The sequence below is a fragment of the Onychostruthus taczanowskii genome, unplaced genomic scaffold, assembly GCF_017590055.1.
Source record: "Onychostruthus taczanowskii isolate IOZ18803 unplaced genomic scaffold, ASM1759005v1 scaffold96, whole genome shotgun sequence".
Lineage (NCBI taxonomy): Eukaryota > Metazoa > Chordata > Aves > Passeriformes > Passeridae > Onychostruthus > Onychostruthus taczanowskii.
In genome coordinates this window covers 850,109-873,827 of record NW_024507657.1, presented here as the reverse complement: position 1 = coordinate 873,827, position 23,719 = coordinate 850,109, and the positions used below count along the sequence as shown (strand labels likewise).

The window sequence follows — 23,719 nt, the reverse complement described above, 5'->3', positions numbered from 1 at the left end:
GGAGAGGTACTGTGGTGTCAGTAAGGTGTTTTGGCTATTCTTAACCTGAAGACAATAGCTGCTGTTAGCCCTCGTAACTGATATGTGTTAGAGCACAGCTGCATACCCAGGGCTGTCTGGGAAAGTAATCTGAACAGAAAGGAAAAAGAACCACCAGATTTCATGTTTGAGCTCAACATAGCCATAACAATAGCCATAAGATTGGCAGTTGATGGAGAGAGGAAGAGACACAGTTTCTGAAAAGCTTTCCAGCCAAAACAATTGGGAGTGCTGCAGATCTGGCTTTCAGTAGGAGAATGAGAGTAAAAGAGCCCTTACATCTCAGAAACCAGGTTCTAGGACAGGGATACAAGCATGATCTCCCTTTCTGCTCTGTGGACCCTGCTTGTTGCCTGTGTTTGCTGGATCATCTTGGTTGCAGAGTCGTCTCCGCCTCCCCACTGCCTGAGAGGCAGTGCTGAGTGAAGGGCTGGAGATACGCAGACTGCCGAGAAATACAGAAAGGTTTTATCTTCACAGCAATGCCTTGAGTAGCTACCGCTTAGCATTTGAATTCAGCGTTACTTTTAGGAATCTGGGGTCTCCTGGTTCAGTCTTCTTTTAAAAGGAGAAGGCTTTCACTGACAAATTTGAAAGGCATGATTCTTCATACCTTGTGCTACAGCAATTCATACTGTTTACTTTTAGTACAAAGTACCTGATCCTTGATGTTTCCTTCTATTTGTCATGATAGAAGAGTGTCTCAGATTTTCTGATTCCTGGGAAGTTTATTTATTTAACGACGTAGTTCAAAAGCACCAAAACCTCTTTTTTGTACTACAGTTTCTTAAGTCATAATTTCATCAGTATATCTTTGCAGATAGAGATGTGAGTTGAGAGTTCTATGCATACAAGCACCTAAACAAGAGGTTTTAGGATAAAGCACTCTTTGGAGTGTATTGATAAATAGGGAAACTAAGTGGAAGACAAAAGTCAGGATAACAGAGCATTATCTCTCCTGTTTTCTTGAGTGCCCTGCTCTGTCACCTCCAGTTCTGATGCCCTTAGGAAGAAGAGGGGCATAGTAAATGGACTTATAGTGCAGTGAAGCTTTTAGCCAAAGCAGGTAGTGCTGGGATGCTGATCACTGCCTGGTTCTTTTCTGGGAGCTTTGAGAGTAATGAAGACAAAATCCTCGTTCTTTGCGCATTCACATCAGTATACATAAAGGACAATCCCTGTGAATGTCATGCTGGACCAAATTTGTCTGTCAAGAACCTATACTGCATTAACCAAAGGTGTGAATGGGGGATGGGGTGGTTTGTATTTTGCATAGTAAAGGAGCAGTAAATGGACTTCTGTGAAAGAGCAGGGACCAGCAGGTTAAAAAGCTGTGAAAACAAGATGAAACAGACTCTGGAGAAAGAGGAGAAAGAGAAAAGGTGGCACTGGAGAAGAGAGTAGCTGGGGTCTCATCTTCAGAGGTTGATGTTCCTGTTTAGCTGCTTGTTGGTGTCATTATTCTTAAATTCCCACTGAGTGACTCCATCCTTTTTCCGTTCCCTTCCTTCTCTTGCTAGAGGGATTTTCTTTCCTTTTCTTACTTGATCTGAAGCAGGGAGTGGGAATAGGGAAGATGTTAATTAGTAATATTTTGTACGGTATCACTATGCAAGCTACAAATAATAAATCACATGGTACATGCTTAGACAATTTACTGCTGGCTTTTGTATATGCTGTGACAAGTGCTCAAAAGGTCAAAAAAGCTTCCTTAACAAATTTGATAAGATAATGCAGTGAGCTGTAACATCATGAAATCCTGGGGGCCATAGACCAGAATAGAAGAAATAATTATGCATGGTAATGGGTAATTATAGATAATGGCCTTTTTTGGGGGTGGCAGAAAATTACACAACCCCACAGCTTTGCCTGAAATGAACATTGTCTAGCACATTAACTTTATATCAAGTTAAAAGTTCAATGCTGGAACCAAAGATAATCCACAACTTCTAATGGGAAGAGAGCAGAAATACTCCTCTCAAAGACTGAGCATGCGTGTGGGTTTTGTTCCCTGGGAGGCAGTGTTTCTCAGCAGAAAGCAGTAGTGCCAGCTTGCTTTGACATCTGAAATAGCTCTGTCATGATTGTCTGGTGGGAGAAACACATTGTACCATAGTTTCTGATTATGATGTTAGGGAGTGATTTCACACTGGCCTTGTTCAAGGCTACTGTCCAACCTCAAAGCCAGATACAAATTGAACTAAACTAATGCACTGCAAGACTTAATATTGCTAAACCAGCTAATAGGAGTGTGTCAATGTTTTATATACTGAGCAAGGAGAAATTGTCACATACAAGATTCTTTTGAGGTATGAAGGCAGGTGTTTCCTGACTGAATAATTTTTTCTGTGTGTTTTAATGGTGTAGCTTTCTCTGCTGCAGAAGCTGGGTTGCAGGAAGTATTAAAACTGGTGGAAACAGTCACTCTAAATTGAAAACTGCAGGAAATATAAACTTAGCACTAGTTCAGCTTGCTTACTGGGTAGTGCTTACCTGCTTGTTGAGTCACTATGTTATTTGAGTTCTCCCAGTTCTGCATTTTCAGCAGCAGAGCTGTGTATGTGCAGAGTCTCTGTAGGCATAGAAAAAATAATAACTGTGAACCATTAGTTTATATAAGAACGCATGCCAGTAAATGGGGGCAGTGAAATTCTCATAATTGCCACAATGCATATACCAATCCCTTTTCTGAAATTCCCAATCAGATGGAGACTAATCCAGTCTAACACCACATGACTAAATTGAACCATGCTACAGCATGCTCCCAGACATGGAAATGTGGCTCTGCTATCCTGATTTATAAAACAGTTGCTGGTGTGCATCTGTCACAAGTTAGATGACTGATAATCTGCCCCAGATATCTGTGTGGGTTCAGTAACCATTCCCAGTGGGCACTTTGGTGCTACCACCCTGTTTTACATGCTCAAAAAGTCTAATAGTATGGACTTTATGTCATTGGACCTCCTATCAGAGGCTTACCCACACATACTTAAATTACCTTTGCCAGCACATAAGATGTAAAACTGGCCCTTAACAGTACCAGCAGGAATAGAAAATACTCCATGCTTTTATGCAGCCTTCAAATTTCAGTGTTTTTACTTCTCAGTATATAATCTTAAAAACGCATTTGCATCTGTGAGAAAGAGATGATAATGATGGAAATTCCTGTAAATTACCTAGTGTTTCTCCTTTCTTCTCCCAAATGATCTATATACTGGCCTCTGCGTTGATTTTGCCATGCATATCCGTAATTTGTGTAAATCACCATAGCTTTATTGAAGTAAATGGTCTGAGACTGGTTTACATTACCTAAGGACTGGACCAGTGTTTTTCTTTGTGCTCTGCTAAGCAAAGGCAGGAGCCCATCATAGGTTACTGAATGTAAAAGACATATATGTGTAACTGACCCCTAGTACTCACCTTCTTTAAAAGAAAATACCAGTCACCCTGAAATGAATTACTGGTTAACTACTATTAATATGCCATAGAGTCGGAGAGTCGTCTACAACACTGAAAGATCAATACCAGTATTTATTGTGCATCATATTGATCTTCTATGAAAGAGTGGGCCATATTTCACACTGTGTACATAGTGCAAAAAAAGTAGCATCGGTTCTCTATGGGACTTATTAAAGACATAGAAAAGAACTTAAGAGATCCAAGGGCACAGCTGCATGAAGAGGTACTATTGTCTTTGCTGCAAAAGTGTTGCTTGTGGATGAAGAGCCTGTGATGGACCTACATAGTAGATATGGTATTCTGAAATCTGAGTGAGAATTTAAACTGCTTTCTTTTTTTGTTACTGTTACTTTATTTTCTGTATCTCCTTGTACAGGCTCAGTCCCATTTTTGATCATGTTGTATTTGCAACTTCCAAAATACTAAATTCGTGTGTAACAGCAAGGGAAAGGCCCAGGTGCCCTTCCTGCTTTTTCCGTCTGGAGAGTGAAGACAGCCAAGGCATAAGCCTAGCTCCTGCAGCAGAGCTCATATTTTTAAGTGCAGGTGGAGGGGCAGAGTAGGAGCTTGACAGTGTAATAGGGGTTACCTTCTTGAAAGCTTTATTCCTCTCCAAAATTTCACCCTGATATGCAGGTGTTGTAATGCTGCATGCTTTAAGGCAGGGAAGGACCCTCTTCTTGCCAGGAGAACCAATCAGCTGTATTGAATTTGGAAGAAAGAAGGAAATGTGCTGAAAGCTGCTTCCTTAACCTTGGTGTTCTCTACTTGCTGGCAGAAAACAGTCACAGTCACAGGCTGACAGCCTCCCTTGAGAAGAACACTTACTTCATGGAGTGGTTGGAGGCATGGCTGTAGGAAGGTTCAGCCAGTAGGTAGGAGGCTACCCTTGCAGGTTTGGGCCAAGGACCAACCAGAGGAACCCCAGCTAGATAGTTACAGATGTTGATTCCTACAGAGCTGTCCTTCCACATTTAGAAGTGTGGTGTCTCATCGGATTTAGGGAAAATTAACTCTTCCGGCTGTATTTCTGGTGATGTCACAGGAGTCCTAGTTTTTCAAGGAGCTGGGTGTGTCTTTCCTTTCATTTGAACTTTGCCTTTCCCTTTGCTCTTATTTTTTGTTGTTAATCTGCTGGGCACATCTCTGTGGTGTGGCCCTATGGCTCAGAATAGTTGTATGCCAGAGATGTTTCAAGGACCAGGGATTTTGTAACCCTGGGTTTATAAGGGAAAAATGCCCTAGGTTGCTTATGCTTGGGGATTTATGCATATGGGTGCCTGAGCCAGCTCTGCAGACCAGCTTTGGAGATAGCAGCTGATAGTAGTGTAAGGACTTGGAGCACGGAGCGACAGCTGAAAGAAAGCAGAGAACGCTTCTGCTGGGTTTTAAGAGCCCTGAACTCGGAATTACTGGTGGGTGTTCTGCAGCTACATAAAAAAAAAATGTGGGACAAGTCAAACCTTTTGCACCACTGGTCCCAAATGATGGTAGCCCAAACCATGGATAGATAAAAGAAGGATTGAAAAGCTTTTTTTTTTCCCCTCCTCCTTAATGCAGCAGAATACTGCCGCTGCTGCTCTTCAGGAGGGAGCTGTACCACTAACAGCTGCTGGTATGTCACAGAAGCAGCAGGAATATCAGGAATGGTTGTGAGATTTGGTGGATAGCTATGGGTAGCTCTGTTCCAGTCTAGTCCGTCTTGTCCCATCTTAGCGTGTAGTGCATAAGACCTTTCCAAAAGTTGCAACAAAACCTCTTACTTTCTCCCCCTCTTCCTTTTGGCTGCTGGCACCCAGGGTGACTGATCTCTCCTGTGTATTAGAGAATCAGAATCACAGAATCATTTAGATTTAAAAAGAGTTGTTAAGATCATTGAGTCCAGCCTTTGACCCATCACCACCTTGTCAACTTGACCACAGCACCTAGTGTCACATCCAGTCATTCCTTGATACCCTCCAGGAATGGTGATTGTGCCACCTCCCTGAGCAGCCCATTCCAATGCTTAACAAACTTTTTCATAAAATTATTTCTGATGTCCAGCCTGAACCTTCATTGTCATTCTGTCACTTTGCACCTAGGAAAAGAGTCCAAACCCCACCTGGCTACAGCCTACTTTGAGGTAGTTGTAGAGAGCGATAAGGTCCTCCTGAGCCTCCTTTTCTCCTGCCTAAACAGCCCCAGTCCTCATAGGACAAGTGTTCCAGAACCTTGCTCTGCTCCTGTCCTTCTCTACAGCACCTCAGTGTCTAACTCAGAGTAAGTGGCCCAGCTGAATACAGGGCTCAAGGTGTGGCCTCCCCAGTGCTGAGTACAGGGGACAATCCTGCCCTGCTCCTGCTGGCCACACTATTGCTGGTCCAGGCCAGGATGCCATTGGCCTTCTTGGCCAGCTGGGCACTGCTGGCTCATGTTCAGCTGCTGTCAGCAGCACCCCCTGCTCCTTTTCCTGTGGGCAGCTTTGCAGCCCCTCTGCCCCAGCCTGTGGCACTGCCTGGGGTTGCTGTGACCCAAGGGCAGGAGCCAGCACTGGCCTTGTTGGGCCTGACACCACTGGCCTTGGCCCATGATCCAGCCTGTCCAGATCCCTCTGCAGAGCCTTCCTGCCCTCCAGCAGATCAGCACTCCTGCCTGACTTAGTGCTGTCTGTGAACTGACTGAGGATAATCTTGATCCTGTCATCCAGATCATGCAGGTGTAAAAAGACCTCATCCTCCTAGTGCTAGTATATTTAATAGGGAGTAGTATTCCTTCTAATGATGCATTGTAAATTGCAAGACACTGCCGAGATTTTAGAAGAAATCGTGCATTTGTGCAACATAATATAGCTTTTTGAGAATTTCAGCAGGTCACTGCCTTGCATGTCTCTGTCATCTGAAATCTATATCCCAGCAAGGAATGTGTTGGAGGATTTTACTTTTGGCTTCTATTTTGCAACATTTAAAGCAGAGCAATTGGAATGCAGCTTTATTTGAGAGGTAAATTTAGGGAGGGGAATCAAGCTTGTGCTGTGTCTGTGGTCTAAGTTCTGATTTTATCAGATGCAGACAAAAGGATCTACGAGTCTTGCCTAGAAGCAGAATAATGACAATTTTGAAAATTATAAAAATGAAAGTACAGACACTGTGAAAAGTCTTCTGTGGCATTGCAGGCACTTCTGTTTTGTGTGGAAATTTGAGAAATACTCCAGATAAACAAGGTCAGATGACATGGTTCTGCAGAAGAATGAAGTGCAGGAAGCATAAAACAGTCTTTGCTAATAAATAGTTCATTGGTGTCAACAGAATGGCAGCAAGAACTGAATGGGGGCACTGTGTAATTTAGTGATCTGGAAAGAGATGATCCATGATTGCAGAAAGCTTTTATTATAGCTGAAGAAGTGAAACACAATTGCATTGTAAATAGCAATAATGGGTAAAACTGATGATTGATCTAATATGCAGCTAATACACAGGACTGTGGATGTTGTTATCATGACACTGAGAGGCTGGTATGCCACCATATTCCTTCCACAGGTAAGTAACCAAGATACCAGGTACACCAAGAGAAAGATCCAGAACAAACTAGATCTGCCCAAAATGTCTCTTAGGACTGTTATTTCCTATGTGTCTGTTGCCCATGCTGCTTCATGTCTATACCAATAGCTCTTGGGAGCTCATCTGTATGCTTTAAACCACATTGTTTTCTTCTCTACAAAACATCATGGGGAAAAGAGGAGCTTCTTACAAAGAACTGGTACAAGGCAGGATCACAGACCTGCAAACTAGAGCCAGATATGGAGGGATCTCCATGTTTCTTTTTTTTTTTTTTTTTTTTTTTTTTCCCTTGTAAAGGTATATATAAGATTGTGGCAGTTTTTTGTTGTGTTTGGCTTGGCAATGTAACTGATGCTACAAATGAGAGACAGCTTGGGTGTGCAATAGTACCAACAAGCACCTTCTATTTTTCATGCTTGCAAATACTGCAAGGCCCTGGTTGACAGTGGACTGGGGAAATCATGGTTTCTCATTGTCTGAGAAGCATCCCCATCTTAGGGAATGACAGGGGGGCATACTTTGCCTGTGGGGAGTGCAGCCAGCTAACCCCTGATCTGGAGGCAATCCAGAGTGGATGCAGCAAGTCACAAGCAGTACCTTTCTCCTCCTCCTCCTCTTTTGCTAGTGGTTGGGGGATCTTGTTCTGCTCTGTGATTTTCTGGGTACTTTAGCTCTAGGGAGCTAAATTTGGGTATGAAGGGTCGGCAAGGATTGAGGACCATACTGCTCACAGGTAGCATGTGAGTTTCTTGGACACCTTGGCTGTTCCAGTGATATTTTGCCCACTGACGCTTTTCTTGCCTTGTGGCTGTTTGCCCTTCTTAGAGGCAAGTTCAGAAGGTGTCCTCTCACCTTCAGGACACTGGCTGGGAGGAGTCATTCTGTAGCTAGATCCTTTCTGCTTCTAGAGAGTTACAAGAGACTTGGCACACTGTTACAGCTTAAAAAGTTGTAGGGGACTGCAGAGTTCCGCGATGTAAGTAATTGTCCCCACCATTGACACTGATTGAGGATTCAGAGCATTGTCTTAACCTGCAGTTGGTTTTGTCTGCTGTTTTGCAGTCTGAGGTGCGTGTAGGTGGCATCATGGACTGTGAGTAGTTGTTGGTCCACTTGAGTTTCCACCGAACAGTCAGCCATGTTTAGTTTTCAGCTCCTACTTCTTCTTATTTACCACTCTCTGTCTAGCCTTTGGGAGGAGTAGTAGCTCATTAGAAGGTGAAAGATAATGGTCTTTTTTTTCTTTTCCAGAGGGACGGATGCTCATTCAGGACATCCCTTCCATCCCCAGCAGAGGGCACTTGGAGAGCACATCTGAGTTGGTTGTGGACTCCGCCTACTACAGCAGTTTTTACCAGCCATCTCTGTATCCTTGTTATAACAACCTGTACAACTACTCCCAGTACCAGATGGCAGTGGCCAGTGAACCTTCCTCAAGTGAGACAGGGGGTACAATTGTAGGGTCAGCCATGAAGAACAGCCTTCGAAGTCTCCCAGCGACATACATGCCGAGCCAGTCAGGAAAACAGTGGCAGGTATGATCTCCTCCTTGCTGGTTTCATGGCAGTGCAAAACCAGAATCATATTCCAGGGTGGCGTTAGGACCCGTTCTAAGACAGTTAGACAAAATGGGTGGTTGCAATGCAGCATAACAAAAGTAATTACATAGCTGGACAGTAATAATGGTATGAATATATTGCTGCAAGCGCAAAGGGCACTGACTTGATTTTATCTTCTGTATTATGTGATAGTACATTATGATTTGTTTTTCAGAAAAAAGAGTCCAACTCAATTGCCCAGCATAACATCTTGGTAGCCTAAGGTGTAATTTCTGGGAGGCTTTGCTCTTCAGAAGCATGGGTTTTTCCATGTCTCACATCCAAGGTGCCGAGGTGATCCGGGAGATCATGCTCTTGTGCACTGGTTTGGTTGCAGTCAGTTGAATGTGACGTGGCATATTGCTAGTTGTGTATTCTGGCAATGGCAGCTCCAGAGCTTATGATTTTTATGCATGTAGCTCAGTTACAGGCAGTACCTGAGAGGTTCAAACCAGAGCTCTATGTACTTCGTTAGGATAAAAAGCAAGTCCTCTCACTCTAGGACTTGATAATTGTAGCCTCCAATTCAGTACCAGTCAGAAACTGGAAAAAGGGAAAGTCTGCCAATATGGGGGATTCTTGGCAAAGTGGAAACATTTCAATGACTCTGGGATTGTTTAATTTTGGACAGCAGAGGTGCTTTTTCTGTCTGAGACTGAACTGGTAAGGCTGTACCCTCTGAGTCTGTGTATGCCTGTGTCCCTTGTGTAAGGACAGGAGAGGGCAGACCTCTTCTGTGGAGCATCAAGACAGGGCGAGCTGCTTCTGCAAAGGCTGTGTTGTGAAACCACTCAACAGTGAAATGTCCACCAAAACCTCCTTGTGTAAGTGAACAGATAGGTCATCCTGTTTGCTGACAGAGAGTTTCTCTAGCCAGGTTTCTGGCACGGGGACCAACTCTGAAAGGGCATTTTAATTTTTGATACCAGGGAGCTGAAACTAATGCCAGGGTGATTGCAGTTACTGTAGCACTTAACCACTATTCCACATCCCTTTTTCTGCTGTGAATACAGCTGTAGGGGATAAAGAGCTATTTCCCATCTTTCTGCAGTGCAAGCCCATGCCATGAGAGCTTTCTTCTCTCAGTGTGTTGATACATGAAGGTATCCCTTTCCAGTTGATGGCATCCTCTCCAGCTGATGAGTTCAGTCACCAGGCCAAGAGGGAAAATTAGTCAAGGTGACTTAGAGGATTTTGTGCATGGTAATGGGGTGAGGTGCGAAGTGCTTTTTCAACTTTTTCATTTTGGTTGATTGGGTTAGCCTGGTATAGCAGAGTATTTCAGATGGTTACTTCTCAAGCATCTGCAGCACTTAGCTTGCTGATGCATGGACACACCATCACAACACAAACTAAGGGTGGCAACATTTGCCTTGTGAAAATAATGTTCTTGCAGGGTGCTAGTCCCACACTTCACCTAGCACATAGTGTTTGAGGAAGAGTTACGTGAGTATCTTAAAACATGTTAAACTTTGGAATGAAGATGTAGTGTCTTCACGGTTCTGTTGTCATGTACTGTAATGTATATAGAAAGTCTTGGCTTAGAAAGTCTTTGTCTCACTTGTGAGATCGCCTGTTGCTTGTGGAACCTTTAACACCCCTTAAAGAAATAAAAACAGCTGTGTGGTTTCTGTAATTCTTCTCTTCAGGCCCTACAGAAACTAACTTGTGCTTAAGTGCCATTCAAATTAGTGGGATGTTGAAGAGGTAAGTAAGGAAAAAAACTACATAGTTGTTGTCAAAAAGGACAGGTTTTTTTCCACCAAAAAAGCTCAGCAGGCTCAAAGCTGTGGATGTCTCTTGTGGGATATACCACATTATTCCATTCACCTTTATGTGAATTTAATTGTCTACCACATCTAAGATTTTAACTCCAGAGCAGATCTTTGGGATCCCTCAGTGCTGTTTTAGTTGGATGTCCAGGCAGTGAGAATAAAGGTGCTGTTTTTTGCCTGCAGAGTTGATGTCTCCCCAGCTTCTAAATGTCCTAAAACCAGGATCAACTTCTCCTCTGCTGCAGGGCAGGGTGTAGTTCAAGGTCAATGTTTTGTAACTTACAAGCTGTTTTTCAGACTCATCTGCAAGTAGGATAGTTATTGCTGGAAGAGTTCTGAGTCATGGGGCTTGCATACTCTTACAGCAGCATAAGATTGCACAAAAAATGATAAGTTTTAGTGAGAGGCTAGAAAACATTTGATGGCAGTGGGTACAGTGATGCTGAGGTTTTAAAGCCCTGTGTGGCACTGAAGATGGTTTATTTTAAGAGGAATGAGGTCTCAGTTGCTACACGTGGTTTTACATAAATTCTGCGTACATGAGTTACCAGCAAGGGAAGATCACAGAAATAGAAATAAATGGCCTATGAATAACTAACAAGCTTTTCTGTCAAGCACAGTAAGAATTAAAGGAGAGTTTCATTCAAAGCATGATCCTCAAAGAGGAATCAGACTTTGCTTACATTTAGGAGGTTTAGCTGGCAAACCTGTGCATGCTTATCCTCCTCAGAGAAACACATAGCTGTTACCTACACTGGGACTTCTGCTGGGTTGCTTGTACTGACTGAATTTATTTTTTTACCTGTACAGGCTTTATTAAACCAGACTCCAGTAGAAGTGCATTTTCTTTTCTAACTTGAGTGGCTGTTAACTGTTTTGATCTAAATTTTTGATCTTTGTTTCTTTGCCAGAATCATAGCTCAGCAGTGCCTGCTGTAACCAAATTAGGTTACAGCAGGCAGCTTGCTAAGATGTGAGCTCACAGGAGGGTTTCTTTTATGGTAGAAGTCACCACTGTGCTCACTGGAAGGTATTCTAGTTTAAGCTGGGTAGACAAGACACCCGGCTTTCCCCGACTCACTTGGTGAAGGCTCACAGATCCTAGATTAACTTCAGCCACACAGGGAGAATTGCATATTTAACTTCTGGATGAAGACAAGGCCTTGAGCAGCCCAGCTGTCTGCTGTTTCAGAATTTAGGGAGCAAGAGAGAATAGCCAGGGAGGAAACATGTGAGTGTGTGTGGGATGAGATGAGGATTAATGCATCATTGAGCATTGGCAAATAAACTGAATCACTGAATCTTTAATGTAGATTAATGTCAGATTTCATTAGTCTTTGTTCTTTGCAGAGGCTGGCATGCTCGAGTGGATTCATAAAGGTGCAAGTATTTTATGTATTTCTCTGTAGGTTTTCCTCATCTATATACAGTCACACCAGAAGTTGTATCCATCATGATTTGATAAGTGTAATGAAGATTATTGTTTTGGTTGACTCTCCTTTGGTCATTTATATTCTGCTGCTGCTTCCAGCTCTAAGGCAGATAATCACATATGTCTGGTGTTGCACCTGAGGAAGAGACAAGCCTAGGTTGGTAGGAAATGTAGCAGATTTGGTGGTTACTGTACCAACCCTTTCCCTCCAGTCCTGTGTCAGCATCTAGACTCTTCCCTTGAAGCTCTTGTAATTGCTTATTACAATGGGAATTTGTGTGCATTCCATCCAATTCCATCTAATTAACAGTAAAATCAGTTTGCCAACCATAAGTACTGCATGTCAGAGTGGGTTGGTGTACTTGAAAATTGGTGCTTCTTAAACTTCTCTTAACTGCAATGGGAGAATATGGGGTGATTGCAGTCTTTCCTATCGCAGCAAAAGTAAAGCCTTGTTGGACATGTCTGAATCTAATCAGACTTGATTTTCAAAGCTGACAAACTGCTGGCATGTGATCCACAGCACAAGTGTAATCTGGAGTAATTGTGAGTCAACATCATCCCCCAAAAATGTTAAAACTTCTGGTTCATACAGCTAAACCGTTGTAAAAATCAGCAAGATGCAGAATGTGCCCCCACACCTCGGGACCAGTGGCTGCTCTTTCTTTGGTATTCTGGTAGCTCCAGGGATTCTTCTCCTGGGAAAGGTTAAGGCTGGTGTGGACGTTTGAGACATTTCAGAACTTCAGCTTCCAGTTCCTTTTCCTTTCCTTCCCAGAACTTCCCTACCCTTCCCGGAACTTCCCTTCCCATTCTTGGCAAACCCCTGTTCTCATTTTCAGAATCTCAACTTTTTTTGTTCTTTCCTTACACCAGTTTAGAGCAAAAGTAACTTGTGAGAAATTTTGACTTGCTTTCTAGCAAGTGGGATTTACATTTACCATCTGTAAAGTATTTAGTATTGCTGATGTAGGAAACTGTTTTTTAAGGATTTCATAGAAGTACCAAACTTGGAAAAATTCTCTTTTACTAAATCCAGAAGAATGTGGCTGTAACAGGACAGCTAGGAGGTTGAAGAATAGCCACTTGCTGGTAAAAAAAGATGTCTCTTTCCAGCTTCTTCCACCTACTTTTGTTTTCTGACCCAGGTTTTCCTCCAAAAAGCCTGTCTCTCATAGAAATTGCCGTCTTACTCTCCAGAAGTCAGTGTGAAATGTGTGCATGTGTGTGTAAATATATACACATTGTGCAAGTCACCCAAGACAGTCCCAATTTTATGTGTGAGCAGTGAATTATATACTGTATTCATAACATACCCTTCACACTACAGATTTATGCTAAAAGTATCCTAATGTTTCTGACAGCTCATGTGTGACATGAATGCAATCCATATTTCTTGGAGGAGCTAATCTAAGTGGTTTATTTTCCAATACTGCTGATAGGGCTATATCTCTAGGTGTCACTGCAGTTGAGATTCTGATGGTAACATATTGTTTATGGGTCACTGCCTTTGTCTAAAAGAATAGGTTGGAACAGAATAGCAAAGGTTAATTAAGTTGGTCTATCAAGGAGGGACAGATATAGATGTGTCTTGTATTTTCTGTGCTAGAATCAAAGTAAGTCAAAGCAGGGTATCATAGACTCATTTTTTTCCTTTTTCTGGAAAACATGCTTAGCTGGTTTTAGGAATTAAACGCCTTGGGCAGTATGAGTGCAAGAGTAGTTGTGAGTGGTCAGCACATGAGCAGTAACATTGCAAGGTGGAACAGTAGCAGCAAACCTGGTTTATAACTGCAGAAACTGAGGCCGGGAAGTGTCAAATAACTTGCCACAGTCACACAGCTCACAGATGACGGGAGATTACTGATGCCTGAATTTCTGTTTAATTACTCAGTGGCCGCCTTCTTGCCCATGCCGGAAACCAACCTGTGAATTCTGTTGTTTGCAAGCAGTGACACAAATGCAATTTTATGCCCACTAAAATTGACTTTAAGATCAAGACAGAAGGAGGAGACTATGTTAAACTTTCAAGTTTCTCTGGTGTTTCCATAATTACTCAGCTTGGTAAGTTTGTTGCTGAGTCATGGGTGAAATAAAAGGGTGGAAATCCCGGGTGAAGTGATTTGGCCGAGATCATGTGGCACACCAGTGGCAGAGCTGAAGGATTGCGCTGTGTTGCTTATACAATTTTTGCAGCCCTTGTCACCCAGGAATAGCATCCATGACCTCATCCTGTTTGTCTTTCTTGGAAACAAGCCCCATAGTTGGGATCAGCTGCAAGGTGTGAAGATAACACTGGCTGGCTCACAAGGAGATTGTGTCTGGCAGCTTCTGCAAATAAAAGAATTACACAGGTGATGTTTTGCTAAACAAATATCTGGGAAGGGCAGAATTTTTCTAATTTCTGAGGCTAGAGAGATGAGACACCTTCCTGTTTCTGGTTTGGCCACCTTCTCTCCTCAGCTCTTTTTCCATTAAGAAGATACGTAAAAGTTACGCAGATGCTGCCAGCAGCTTGGAAAGAGGTACTGGGCTTTATGTGCTCTTCCACCAGCTGTTGAGACAGGCTTTTTACAGGAATGGTCTGATGTAAGAGCATTTTCCTCATGTTTTCCCTGGATTTTGCTATGTATGCTGTCACTGTTGGACATAGATGGAGGGCTGCACTGACCATTTTGCTCAGTGATGACCAAGTCCTTTTTCCAGCTTATCTGTGCAAGGGCAAACTGTAGCTGCGTCTCAGTTCCTCACAGTGGCTTTTCAAGGCACAGAGAAAGAATTGCCAATGCACTCATGGCCTTCCAATCAGACCATATTTATTTGTTCATGAATTGTAAGCATCTCACTATTGCTTGCAGTATATCTTTTGAAACATTACTGAGTGTGTGCTGTGTTGTACAATTTAGGGGAACCTGTAAATGTTGCATAGGCCAACTCTGCTGCTCTGATGATATGTGTTTCCCACTAAAGTCTGTGAGCTGCTTGGTGAATGCTGCAGCTGGAGCAGAGCGCAAGCACTGTGTGGCTGGAAGGGAAGTAACTTAGGAGCTCAGGATGCCCTCTGCAGAGACTAATGCATGCTTTTCCCTTCCACAACTCTTGCTCACCTAAAATATGCCTTGTTCTTTTGGCATGTAGCCTGCAGTGATACAAACCAGAGTGGTTTGTGGGATTGTCCCAGCTCATTCCTTTCTCAGCTGTGTTGTAGGGGTGGAAGGGGCAAGGGAGGCAGGAAACACCAGAAGGCCAGGCATTCTCCTCCTGTGATCCATGCATCACCCCAGCATTCCTCCTGGACAGACCTAGCACAGGATCCCAAACCTGGTACCTGACTAGCATTTTGAAAGCTGGACTGCCCCAGGTTGAAAATAATCTGAGTATTCAAGGGTCTCCCCAAGGCTGTCTTGATCTCCCTTTTTGGCCCCCCAAAACCTGCAAGGATTCCACAGAGCTGCAGGAGTTAATGCAGACCAAATGTCCCTTCTCATGAGATACTGGTCTTCTAAGCCCCCTTTTTAATGCAGCACTAAGGTCAAGAATTTTTACAACTGGTTGGTTTTTTTATTGTTACTGTAAAATAAGATTGCTAAGCACTGTAAAAAAGAAACCTTATGGCTCAGATTTACTGTGATGTAGATTCTAAGTAGTTTAACAAAAGAAAGCCAAAAGCTTTTGGATTTTCTTCTGTAGTTAATACATGGCATATTCTTTGCAGAGCCAAGCCTCTGGGTGTTGGTCGAACTGTGGTTCATAGACTTGGTGTGGGTAATAAGATTATAAAACATGTCTCTTGCTAGCCAGCTGCCACACACTAATAATAATAGCAGTAATAATTCATTGCATCTAGGGATTTTAGTTGAGTTGTTTTTTTAAGAAATTGAGAAAACTCCTAAAAAAAGTGTTGAAAGGAGGGGGATCACTGCATCCCCTCTACAGGGAGGGGAAATGTGCGCATGATTGAGTTTGTGCCAGGGAGTGATCCCTCCATTTTGCTACAGCTGAAATAATCTGTCTCCTGCAAGCAGCCTTTTCGTAGTTGTAAGTGTGCACACATGGCCTTGCACAAGGAGGAGAAGTGGAGATGTGAGGTCTGTGGATGCTGCCCTGCCCCACCAAGGGAAGGAAAACTCTGCACACAGCAGACAGAGAACAGTTGGCTAACTTTTTTTTTTTCCCCAGTACTTCCAGAGCTGTTGAGTATTGCAGATAGGCAGATTCAAAATGCCCTTTGGACTCTGCTTTTGGGCAGTTTGTACTGCAGAGAGGCAATGTTTTGTTGAGGGAGTCTTGTTTCCAAAAAGGAGTGTCCTTTGTCAGAAGAGAAGCAATGTCAGTGGTTGAGTTCAGACTTCCTCAGGATGACTCATTAAATTTTTGAAGAGCAATTTACTGTTTACTCTGGATGAAACTTCAGTGTGTATTGAACTTTTTCTTCATGTGAAGGTAGAAAACCAAAAATTTTAAGTATTGCTTTAATTAATAGCAGAAAAACTCTTAACTTTCACAGGCTAAAAGCAAGTCCCTCAGTACACGTGCAAGGATATGCAAGGATGCTGCTGTCAGAAATCAGGCAGAAGTGCACTTTGCTTCCTGTAATAGCCACCATTCTCTCTCTTTGTACCTAGTCTCACTGAAAACATGCCTCAGAGAGCACTAACAGGATTTTATGTGACTTGGGCCACATTATTTGCAGCTAAGCATATGAAAATGAATATGGAATTCTTATAGGGAATTCCCCTTGGAAAACAAGGGGTGGCAGCATTGTGGAGTGGTTCTGGGAGGTGCTGGTGGTTCCTACTGCTAGGACCAGACGCAGTAGGTGTAGGTGTGCTGGCCTGGGGCAGCCATCTGGGACAGCAGGTGCATGCCCAGCCTCCCCTGCTCCCTGGCTCTGGGCTTTGCAGCCTGGGAAGGGCTGAGGGGCAGGGCTCCAGGGACCCAAGGGAGCCACAATGGAGCAGGCAGACCGGAGGTAGGACCTAGCTGAAAAGGCTGTCAGGCATGTCTGCTTACAGACATTGTGTAATGGCGTAGCTGGATGTGCATTATTGTTGGCGCTGCTACTATCATAACCAGTACAAAACTCTGACAGTTTGTCTCTGCCTAGAAGCTTTCCGTCTTTCAGTCATTCACTTCCCAGCATACTTAGAGAAACCAGCTAGTCTTATCTTTCCTGTTGCGAATGTTAATTCTGTTAGTCTTGTTTTGGCTGCATTTATGGAGCATGAAGGCCATGTTGCATTTAGGGCTTTGTAACAAATAATAGTAAGTTGTTAGTTCTTTCATAAAACACTAATTTAAGAAAACATTACCACTCCTCTGAGGAGATCAGTTTGGATGATATTAGGGCATTGATTTCTGAGTGTTGCCACTTTGCTGCAGTCTGTGGAAGGGAAAAGGGATATCTGATTGATGCTGTGATGACATGGCAGACCTGCTGGCTGGTGTCCACTTGTGGTTTCGCAACCAGCTTGTTGTGTCTAAACACACCTTGGTTTTTGTTCAGTAACTCAAGAAAATATTTTTCTTAGCATCTTAACGGTATTGTAAGAAAAACAGTGTGCTTGTGTTTGGGTGTGTCACTGCTCAATGCTATGGAGCATATCTTGTGAGAGTCGATCGATAGGACTATCCTCCTTAGCCACCCAGTAAGGTCCCTGGCAGAGCAGTTATCAGCAGTCTGAGATGGGTTAGTCTTTGAGGGGGTGTAGAAGCTGGATGGACACTTCACTTCTGACACTGGTCAGGTGTATACACTTGAATGTGCCATAAGCTGGGGACTTGGCAGGAAGCTGCTTGAAGTGGAAGGTACTTGCTTGCGTGCCAGATGCATCTCTATCTGCAGTAAGGTAAAACAGCCATAGGTCTGCTGCTGCTGCTGGATCACATCTCATACCACACCATCTGTAGGTGGTCAGTGTGTGCAGACTGTGAAGCTAACCCAAGGCTAGCATGTCAGAATTTTACTTCCCATGCACCCACTGTGACCTCCTTCAAAGCCATGGAGGGGTGGGGGCGAGGGATAGCAGGGTATGCCCATGGCACTGGGGCTTTGCTTTCACAGGCTGCTGTTGCACTTCTCTGTCCTGACAGGTGAAGGGAATGGAGAGACACCACGCCGTCAGCCCTCAGTACCGCATGTGTTCCTACTATCCCCCTGCCTCCTACCTGGGACAGGGGGTTGGCGCTCCCATGTGCCTCCCCCAAATCCTGACCCCTGAGGACATCCCCTCCTCCTCGGAGTCCAAAGCAAGAGGTAAGTGCACCCACTGGGGCGCGTGGCACCACCTTGTTTGGACCTACACCCAGGAGGTGTGGGTTGCTGCTGGGAAGGAAGCTAAGCATCATCAAGCAGCTGTTTTAAAGATAGTGGCTGACTTCGGGAAGGCTTGTAGTGATGGTGTACAATCATGCAGTCTTGCACTTCAGAAGCCTCATGGTTCAGGAGTCAAATCAGTTGTTACCTTCTGCACTTAGGTATGTCTCTTAAGCTGTGCAGCACTTGAGGTGCTGTCTTTGGTGCTTACCACCTGGCTCCCTCACAGGAGTAAATAACTGTGCTCCACCCTGAGAATTACCTTTCTTCACAGAAATACTGTGATTTTTTTCCACAGGCCTCCCATTGAACCTTTTCCATCCTTTCTGAACCACATGTGGGAGCTACTTCTGCATCCCAACCATGTAGTGAAGCCCTTTGCAGCCTTGCTTTTGTTTTCTTTTTTCAAACTCATCATACCATGTTACTTAATTTAAAACTACTGCAGATAAATCTTTCTTTTCATATTGTGTTTCAGGCTCTCCTAAGGATTACTGTAATCTGCAGTAATTTCCAACGCTGGTGGATTTACCCCGTGGTTTAGACAGTGTTTCTCACACCTCCTTGTTCCCTTACTCCCATAGTAGACAGTGCTAATACAGGTGTTAACATGGCTCTGCTGGAGTAATCCAGCCCCACTGAGCTGCCTCTCCATCACTGAATCAGGTCAGTCACTGATGCTGGAGAAATAAGAGAAACAGAGAACAAAATCTTGACACTCTCCAGCATTCAAAGATATCCTGGGCCAGGACAGTAAGCTTTTCTCGTGTTTTGTTTCTCTGTACCAATCTGAACTTGGCAGTTTAATTTTGTATGATCTGTGGGAAGTATTTTTTTTTCATTCACTTTACGCCTGCCAAGTTTTAGTGGGTTGTTTTTGTTTGTTTTTTTTATTTCACTGAGTCACAGCATTGATAACAGCATCCATCCTCATTTGCTTCTCTTTCCTGCTACATTGAAATTAGTCTTCTCTTTCTGTCTGGTGGAAGGATGTATGTTGTGTAAGTTCCATGATTGTTCTCAGTCATGGTCTTTCTGTGGCTGAAGTCCCGGTGTCTGTTCCTCTTGTGTCATGACAGGACCTTAAGGATTCAAGTGATGTTTTGGAAGGTGAAGTGTGTATAAAGTCATACCTTGTGTAAGTCGGCACTGAGCCCTTGTATTCACTAACTCCAGAATAATTTCTGTTGAGGAGGTGGCTTTTCTTTCATAGTGGCTGTTTTTCAAAGTCTTCCAACTAACTGTGCCATGTTAGATAGATGAAGAAACAACATATGGTGTGATGAAACCTTAGACTTTTCCTCCTTCTCCAGTAGTTTTAAATGGCTTAGAGAAATCAGTGATCCTTGGTTCATTTTCCTTCTCTTTTCTTCAACTTTATTTTATTCCCTCTTTTCTAACTACCACTGAACAGTGACGTCTTCCTTTCTGCCCATTGGCTGGAGAAGCAGTTGGTTTTATGCTCAACTGCAGTTGACACTTTTTCTTGCATCCATCACTACTAACTCACTAAGAGGTCTTACCAGCCAAGTGTTTTTAAAAATAGACAAAAGACCTTATACCCTTTGTTCCCAAATGCACTTCAGTAATTTTTCATCACTCTAGAAAAAAATTATACGTAATGTTCCACTGATTTTTAAACTGCATAAATACTGTATTTTCAATAATCCCTGACTGCTTCTCCAGACACTATTCCACACACAGATATTGTTCCCTAAGTTACACCATCAATCAGAAACCGACAAGCAGTGAGATGTAATTTACTGAGATCAAACAGCATTTTCCAGACTCTGAAGAAGTGTTTTTCCATAGCAGGGAGCTAGTGGGTGAAAGAGGCACCAATGTTTTTTGGAAGAAATTTGAACCCATGAGCAGGATCGTAGCCAACAGGCTTCTTAGAAGCATGTTCTTTTTTCATAGGCATGTTCTTGGAGGAGATGTTTTTACTGTTTCTGTCTACAGTTCATGTGTTGTCATGGTATTTGAGTTGAGACCGTTAACTAATTCTGTTCTGGTAAGTTAACTGCCTGCTTAGACCAGTTACAGCAAAAGGAGTGAGAAACGAACTACCTACACTTTCTTTCAGTGAGGTGAAGATCTCTGGAAGCTTCTAGCAGTTGTACAGGACTATCATGGCATGTTAGAGTGTCTTACATGTAGTAATGGGCTGATGTTTTCTGAGTGGCAAAAGACCATCAAGTCAACCTCCTTGCAGTCTGAAGTGTTTCCAAGTAACATGTTTTGCTTCCAGCTAAGCATAGCTGCTGCTGTTTCAGCAGAAACTGGGAAAAAAGGGGAGAAAAAGTTGATAAACCAGTGACAAACAGCAAAAGGATATTTTTAGAGAGCTTCCTTAGGTCACCAAGTTTTAAGTTTTAGGCGGTAATTTCTAGGTGGGAGGGAGATTTTATTCTCAGTACTGCAAAATATTTCCTTCTCCTTTTTTCTGAAAAAGCAATGGAAGGAAAGTGCATATGAGAAGATTGTCAAATCTTATGCGTGTACATGCAAAAGTATAGTTTTGGAAGACAGGTTGGGAAGTGCAGGGGAGAGAGTGTGACACAACAAGGTATTTAATCTCCAAAAGCCAAACACTTAGTTCCCACTGACTCCTGTAGGACAGCTGCATGCCTTTTTTTTTGTTATTGGGTTTTTGTTTGGTTTTGGTTTTTTTAATGAAGCTTCTTAGGTTTGGCACACTACCCAGAATAGTCTACCTCCTTCCACATTTCAGTTTTTTTCAGTAAAATTTTCAGTAATATTTAGATTTTTATTAAGCCTCTCTAGCATTTATGAAATAACCTGCACAAAGCCTTGGTTTGAGAGAGCGAGAATGCACATGCAAGGCATGTGCCTCACTCTGGGTTATGTTTACACTGTATGAAAGTGCAGCATTTGCTTATCTGTATGAAAGTGTTTACCAGGTTTAGGAAAGTGGCAGGAAAATTTAACATTCAAATAGAAAGATGCAAAGGATAAACATCCTTGTATCTGCAGACACTTCAGATTTTAGAGTAGTTACCTGCTCTTAAAGATGGCATGGAGTGAAACCTCCTCTATGTCATCATTGTGTGAAATGTTGAGATAATTACACCATATGTCTGACTATGTGAAAAAATGCCTTGCATTTAAGATTCTGTTACAGCTGCTTGACAGTTTTGAATTTTTTATTTTCATGTCCTAAGTATCATGAGTGTTGGAAGTACAAGGAATGAAGCACTGGAGCAATGCTGTGCTTGCAGCTTATCATTAAGCAGGAGTCTGAAGACACGTAAGAAAAGACTCTATCTTGATGCAGAAAACATCAGCAGTTTTGTGTAAATAAGCAAACATCATTTTCTGAAGAAGAACATTTCTCGTAACAGGTTTTCTGTGTCAGCATAACTACTTCCAGCCCTAAAACACCTTTTCACAGTGCTTTCTAGAATTCATATAGCAGGTATGCCCCGTTTTACAGCTGGGGAACTGAAAGCAACACAGACATTTCTGGAATCTGCATTTAGAGACTTGGCCTTGCTTCTGTGCTTGGATGCTGTATCAGCAACAGTACTGAGCCATGGGAGAAGCCCAGCCAAACTGGAGCAGCTCTGTAGAGAGCCTCTTCCAGTAGTTCCACAAGAAAGAGCATGTCAGAAGAGGTCTCCCTGCTTAAGATAAAAAGTTTCACTTTGACGAAAGCATTGCTGGAATGCAAGGAATGCTGTGTGCTCCAGAAACATGCTTGAGAAATGCAAAGATCGGATGTTTTCTTCCCAGCTGAATTTTTGTGTACCAAAACTTTTTGCGGCCTCCTATATATCTTAATTTTGTGTGAATATATGTCCTAGAAGTGAATGCCATGACAAACAACTAACACTTCAGAGCCACAGGTGGCACCTGGCTGTAGTTCAGAGAGGTCAAGAAGTTCTGGTAAGCAAAAGGTCACTGAGACCATTTCCCTGAATCTGAACTGCTTTCTGCAAGCATTGAAGTTGCAAAGATGGAACTGCAAACAAAGTAGGCTGGTTTGATATGGCTGAGAAGTTACTCGTAAGAGCAGCAAAAAGCCTTGCCTCTGTCTGCTCTTAATTTGCAGCTAGCTGGGAAGATGCACTGACAAAGCTACACTAATAAAGTGTTTAGGAACTGGGAAACAGCTATAGCAAATAGCCCAAATTATCTTTTGTCAGTCAGCTAGCCACAGTCTGTGTAAGCTGAAGAGTAGCTCTTTCAGTCCCAGGTGGTCCAGATGTTGTCAAGTGTGAGACACTTCTTCTACTCCTTTTCTCTGCACCTCTTTGGAGAGCATCACCAGAAATTGTCTTGAGATTGGAAGGGTTTCAGCAGCAGAGTGTATGGGGAGGATAAAATTTTGCACCCAGAAATTCATCAGTATTTAGCTTGTGTGTCATGTATGTGTGTCTGTCTGTCTTTTGCTTAAAAAGTGACCTCTACTCAAGAATATCTGTCCTTAATGATGAAGGAGCAAGCAGTGTTTGCTGAAAAATTAAGACTCTAGTTTCCACTATCATTTTACATCAAACTCTTAGCAACAGATTTTGAGATAACACCAAAGAAGAGGAAAGGGGTAAGGATCTAATCTGTAGATCTTCAAGAGTTTGTTCAAGTGGGTCACTTGAACTTGGGGCAGCTGTTTATTTTCTCATTTCTGCATCTTACAGTCCTTAGTGGCTATGCTGCATGCAGCTTCCGGTTGGCACTGATTACAGTGACGGTGAACAGATTTTGTATTATATTTCTGCATGCCTTAATTATGTTGCATGCACATTGCAATATTTTATAGATCCCTTTAAGCAAATTACTTTTTAACATGTCGTTTTCATTAAAAATTGGAATTTTGGGTGTAGCTGAACAGACAGTTGTTGAGCATGGCCTTTTTTAATCTTTTAAACTAATGAGGTTGCTAACCCTGATTCATGACAGTGTTAATGATACTTGATAATTTCAATAGTGGTAATGGCAGCTGTCAAAATATATTGGATAATGTAAGACATATTCAGTATAAGCTCATTTTTCTGTGTATGGAAGTCTTTTTATAAATTACTGGTCTGTGTTATAAATGAGGTTGTATTAGTGAAGATTTGAGCAATATTAAAATAAGTTTATAAGGTCTGATGGGAATTCCTAGAAATAAAGTAATACAAGCTTTTTTTTTCTTAGCAGTTTCTTCTTTAAATGCAACTATGCTCACTAAAAAGCACACAGAGCAGCTTTGCATTGGATGGCTGCAGAATTACTGCCTTGTTTCATGACTTTTTCTGATTCGCAGGTTTTGCTGATTCATGTCAGGGCGACTGACAAACCCCTGCTGTTCGATCTGGGAGCAGACACTGGTCCTGCCTCCAGAGTAGTAGAACAAAAGCTGTATTTTTGAAGGCTTTTCTCCTGTTTTTGTGGAAACATAGGTATTGCTGGACTGAGGCTTTAGCATCCCCTAGCAGGAATTTTAAGCTCTCGTGGAAACTGTGTGGGAATGCCTTCATTTTTCATCATCCTAACAAGAGAGAGTGGGACAACCTGAACCCTCAGCAGTGGCCAGTGGCACCCCATTCCCACCCCCCCCC

General features: G+C 42.8%; 1 protein-coding gene across 1 annotated transcript in view; it reads left to right on the top strand.

The window, feature by feature from the left end:
* Positions 1–23,719, top strand: part of DMRT1 (doublesex and mab-3 related transcription factor 1) — a 57,925-nt gene that overhangs the window by 15,512 nt on the left and 18,694 nt on the right. Inside the window, exons 3-4 of the mRNA XM_041426925.1 lie at positions 8,286–8,569; positions 17,933–18,095. Of these exons, the coding sequence (XP_041282859.1) occupies positions 8,286–8,569; positions 17,933–18,095 (447 nt within the window). The remainder of the gene's footprint in view (positions 1–8,285; positions 8,570–17,932; positions 18,096–23,719) is intronic.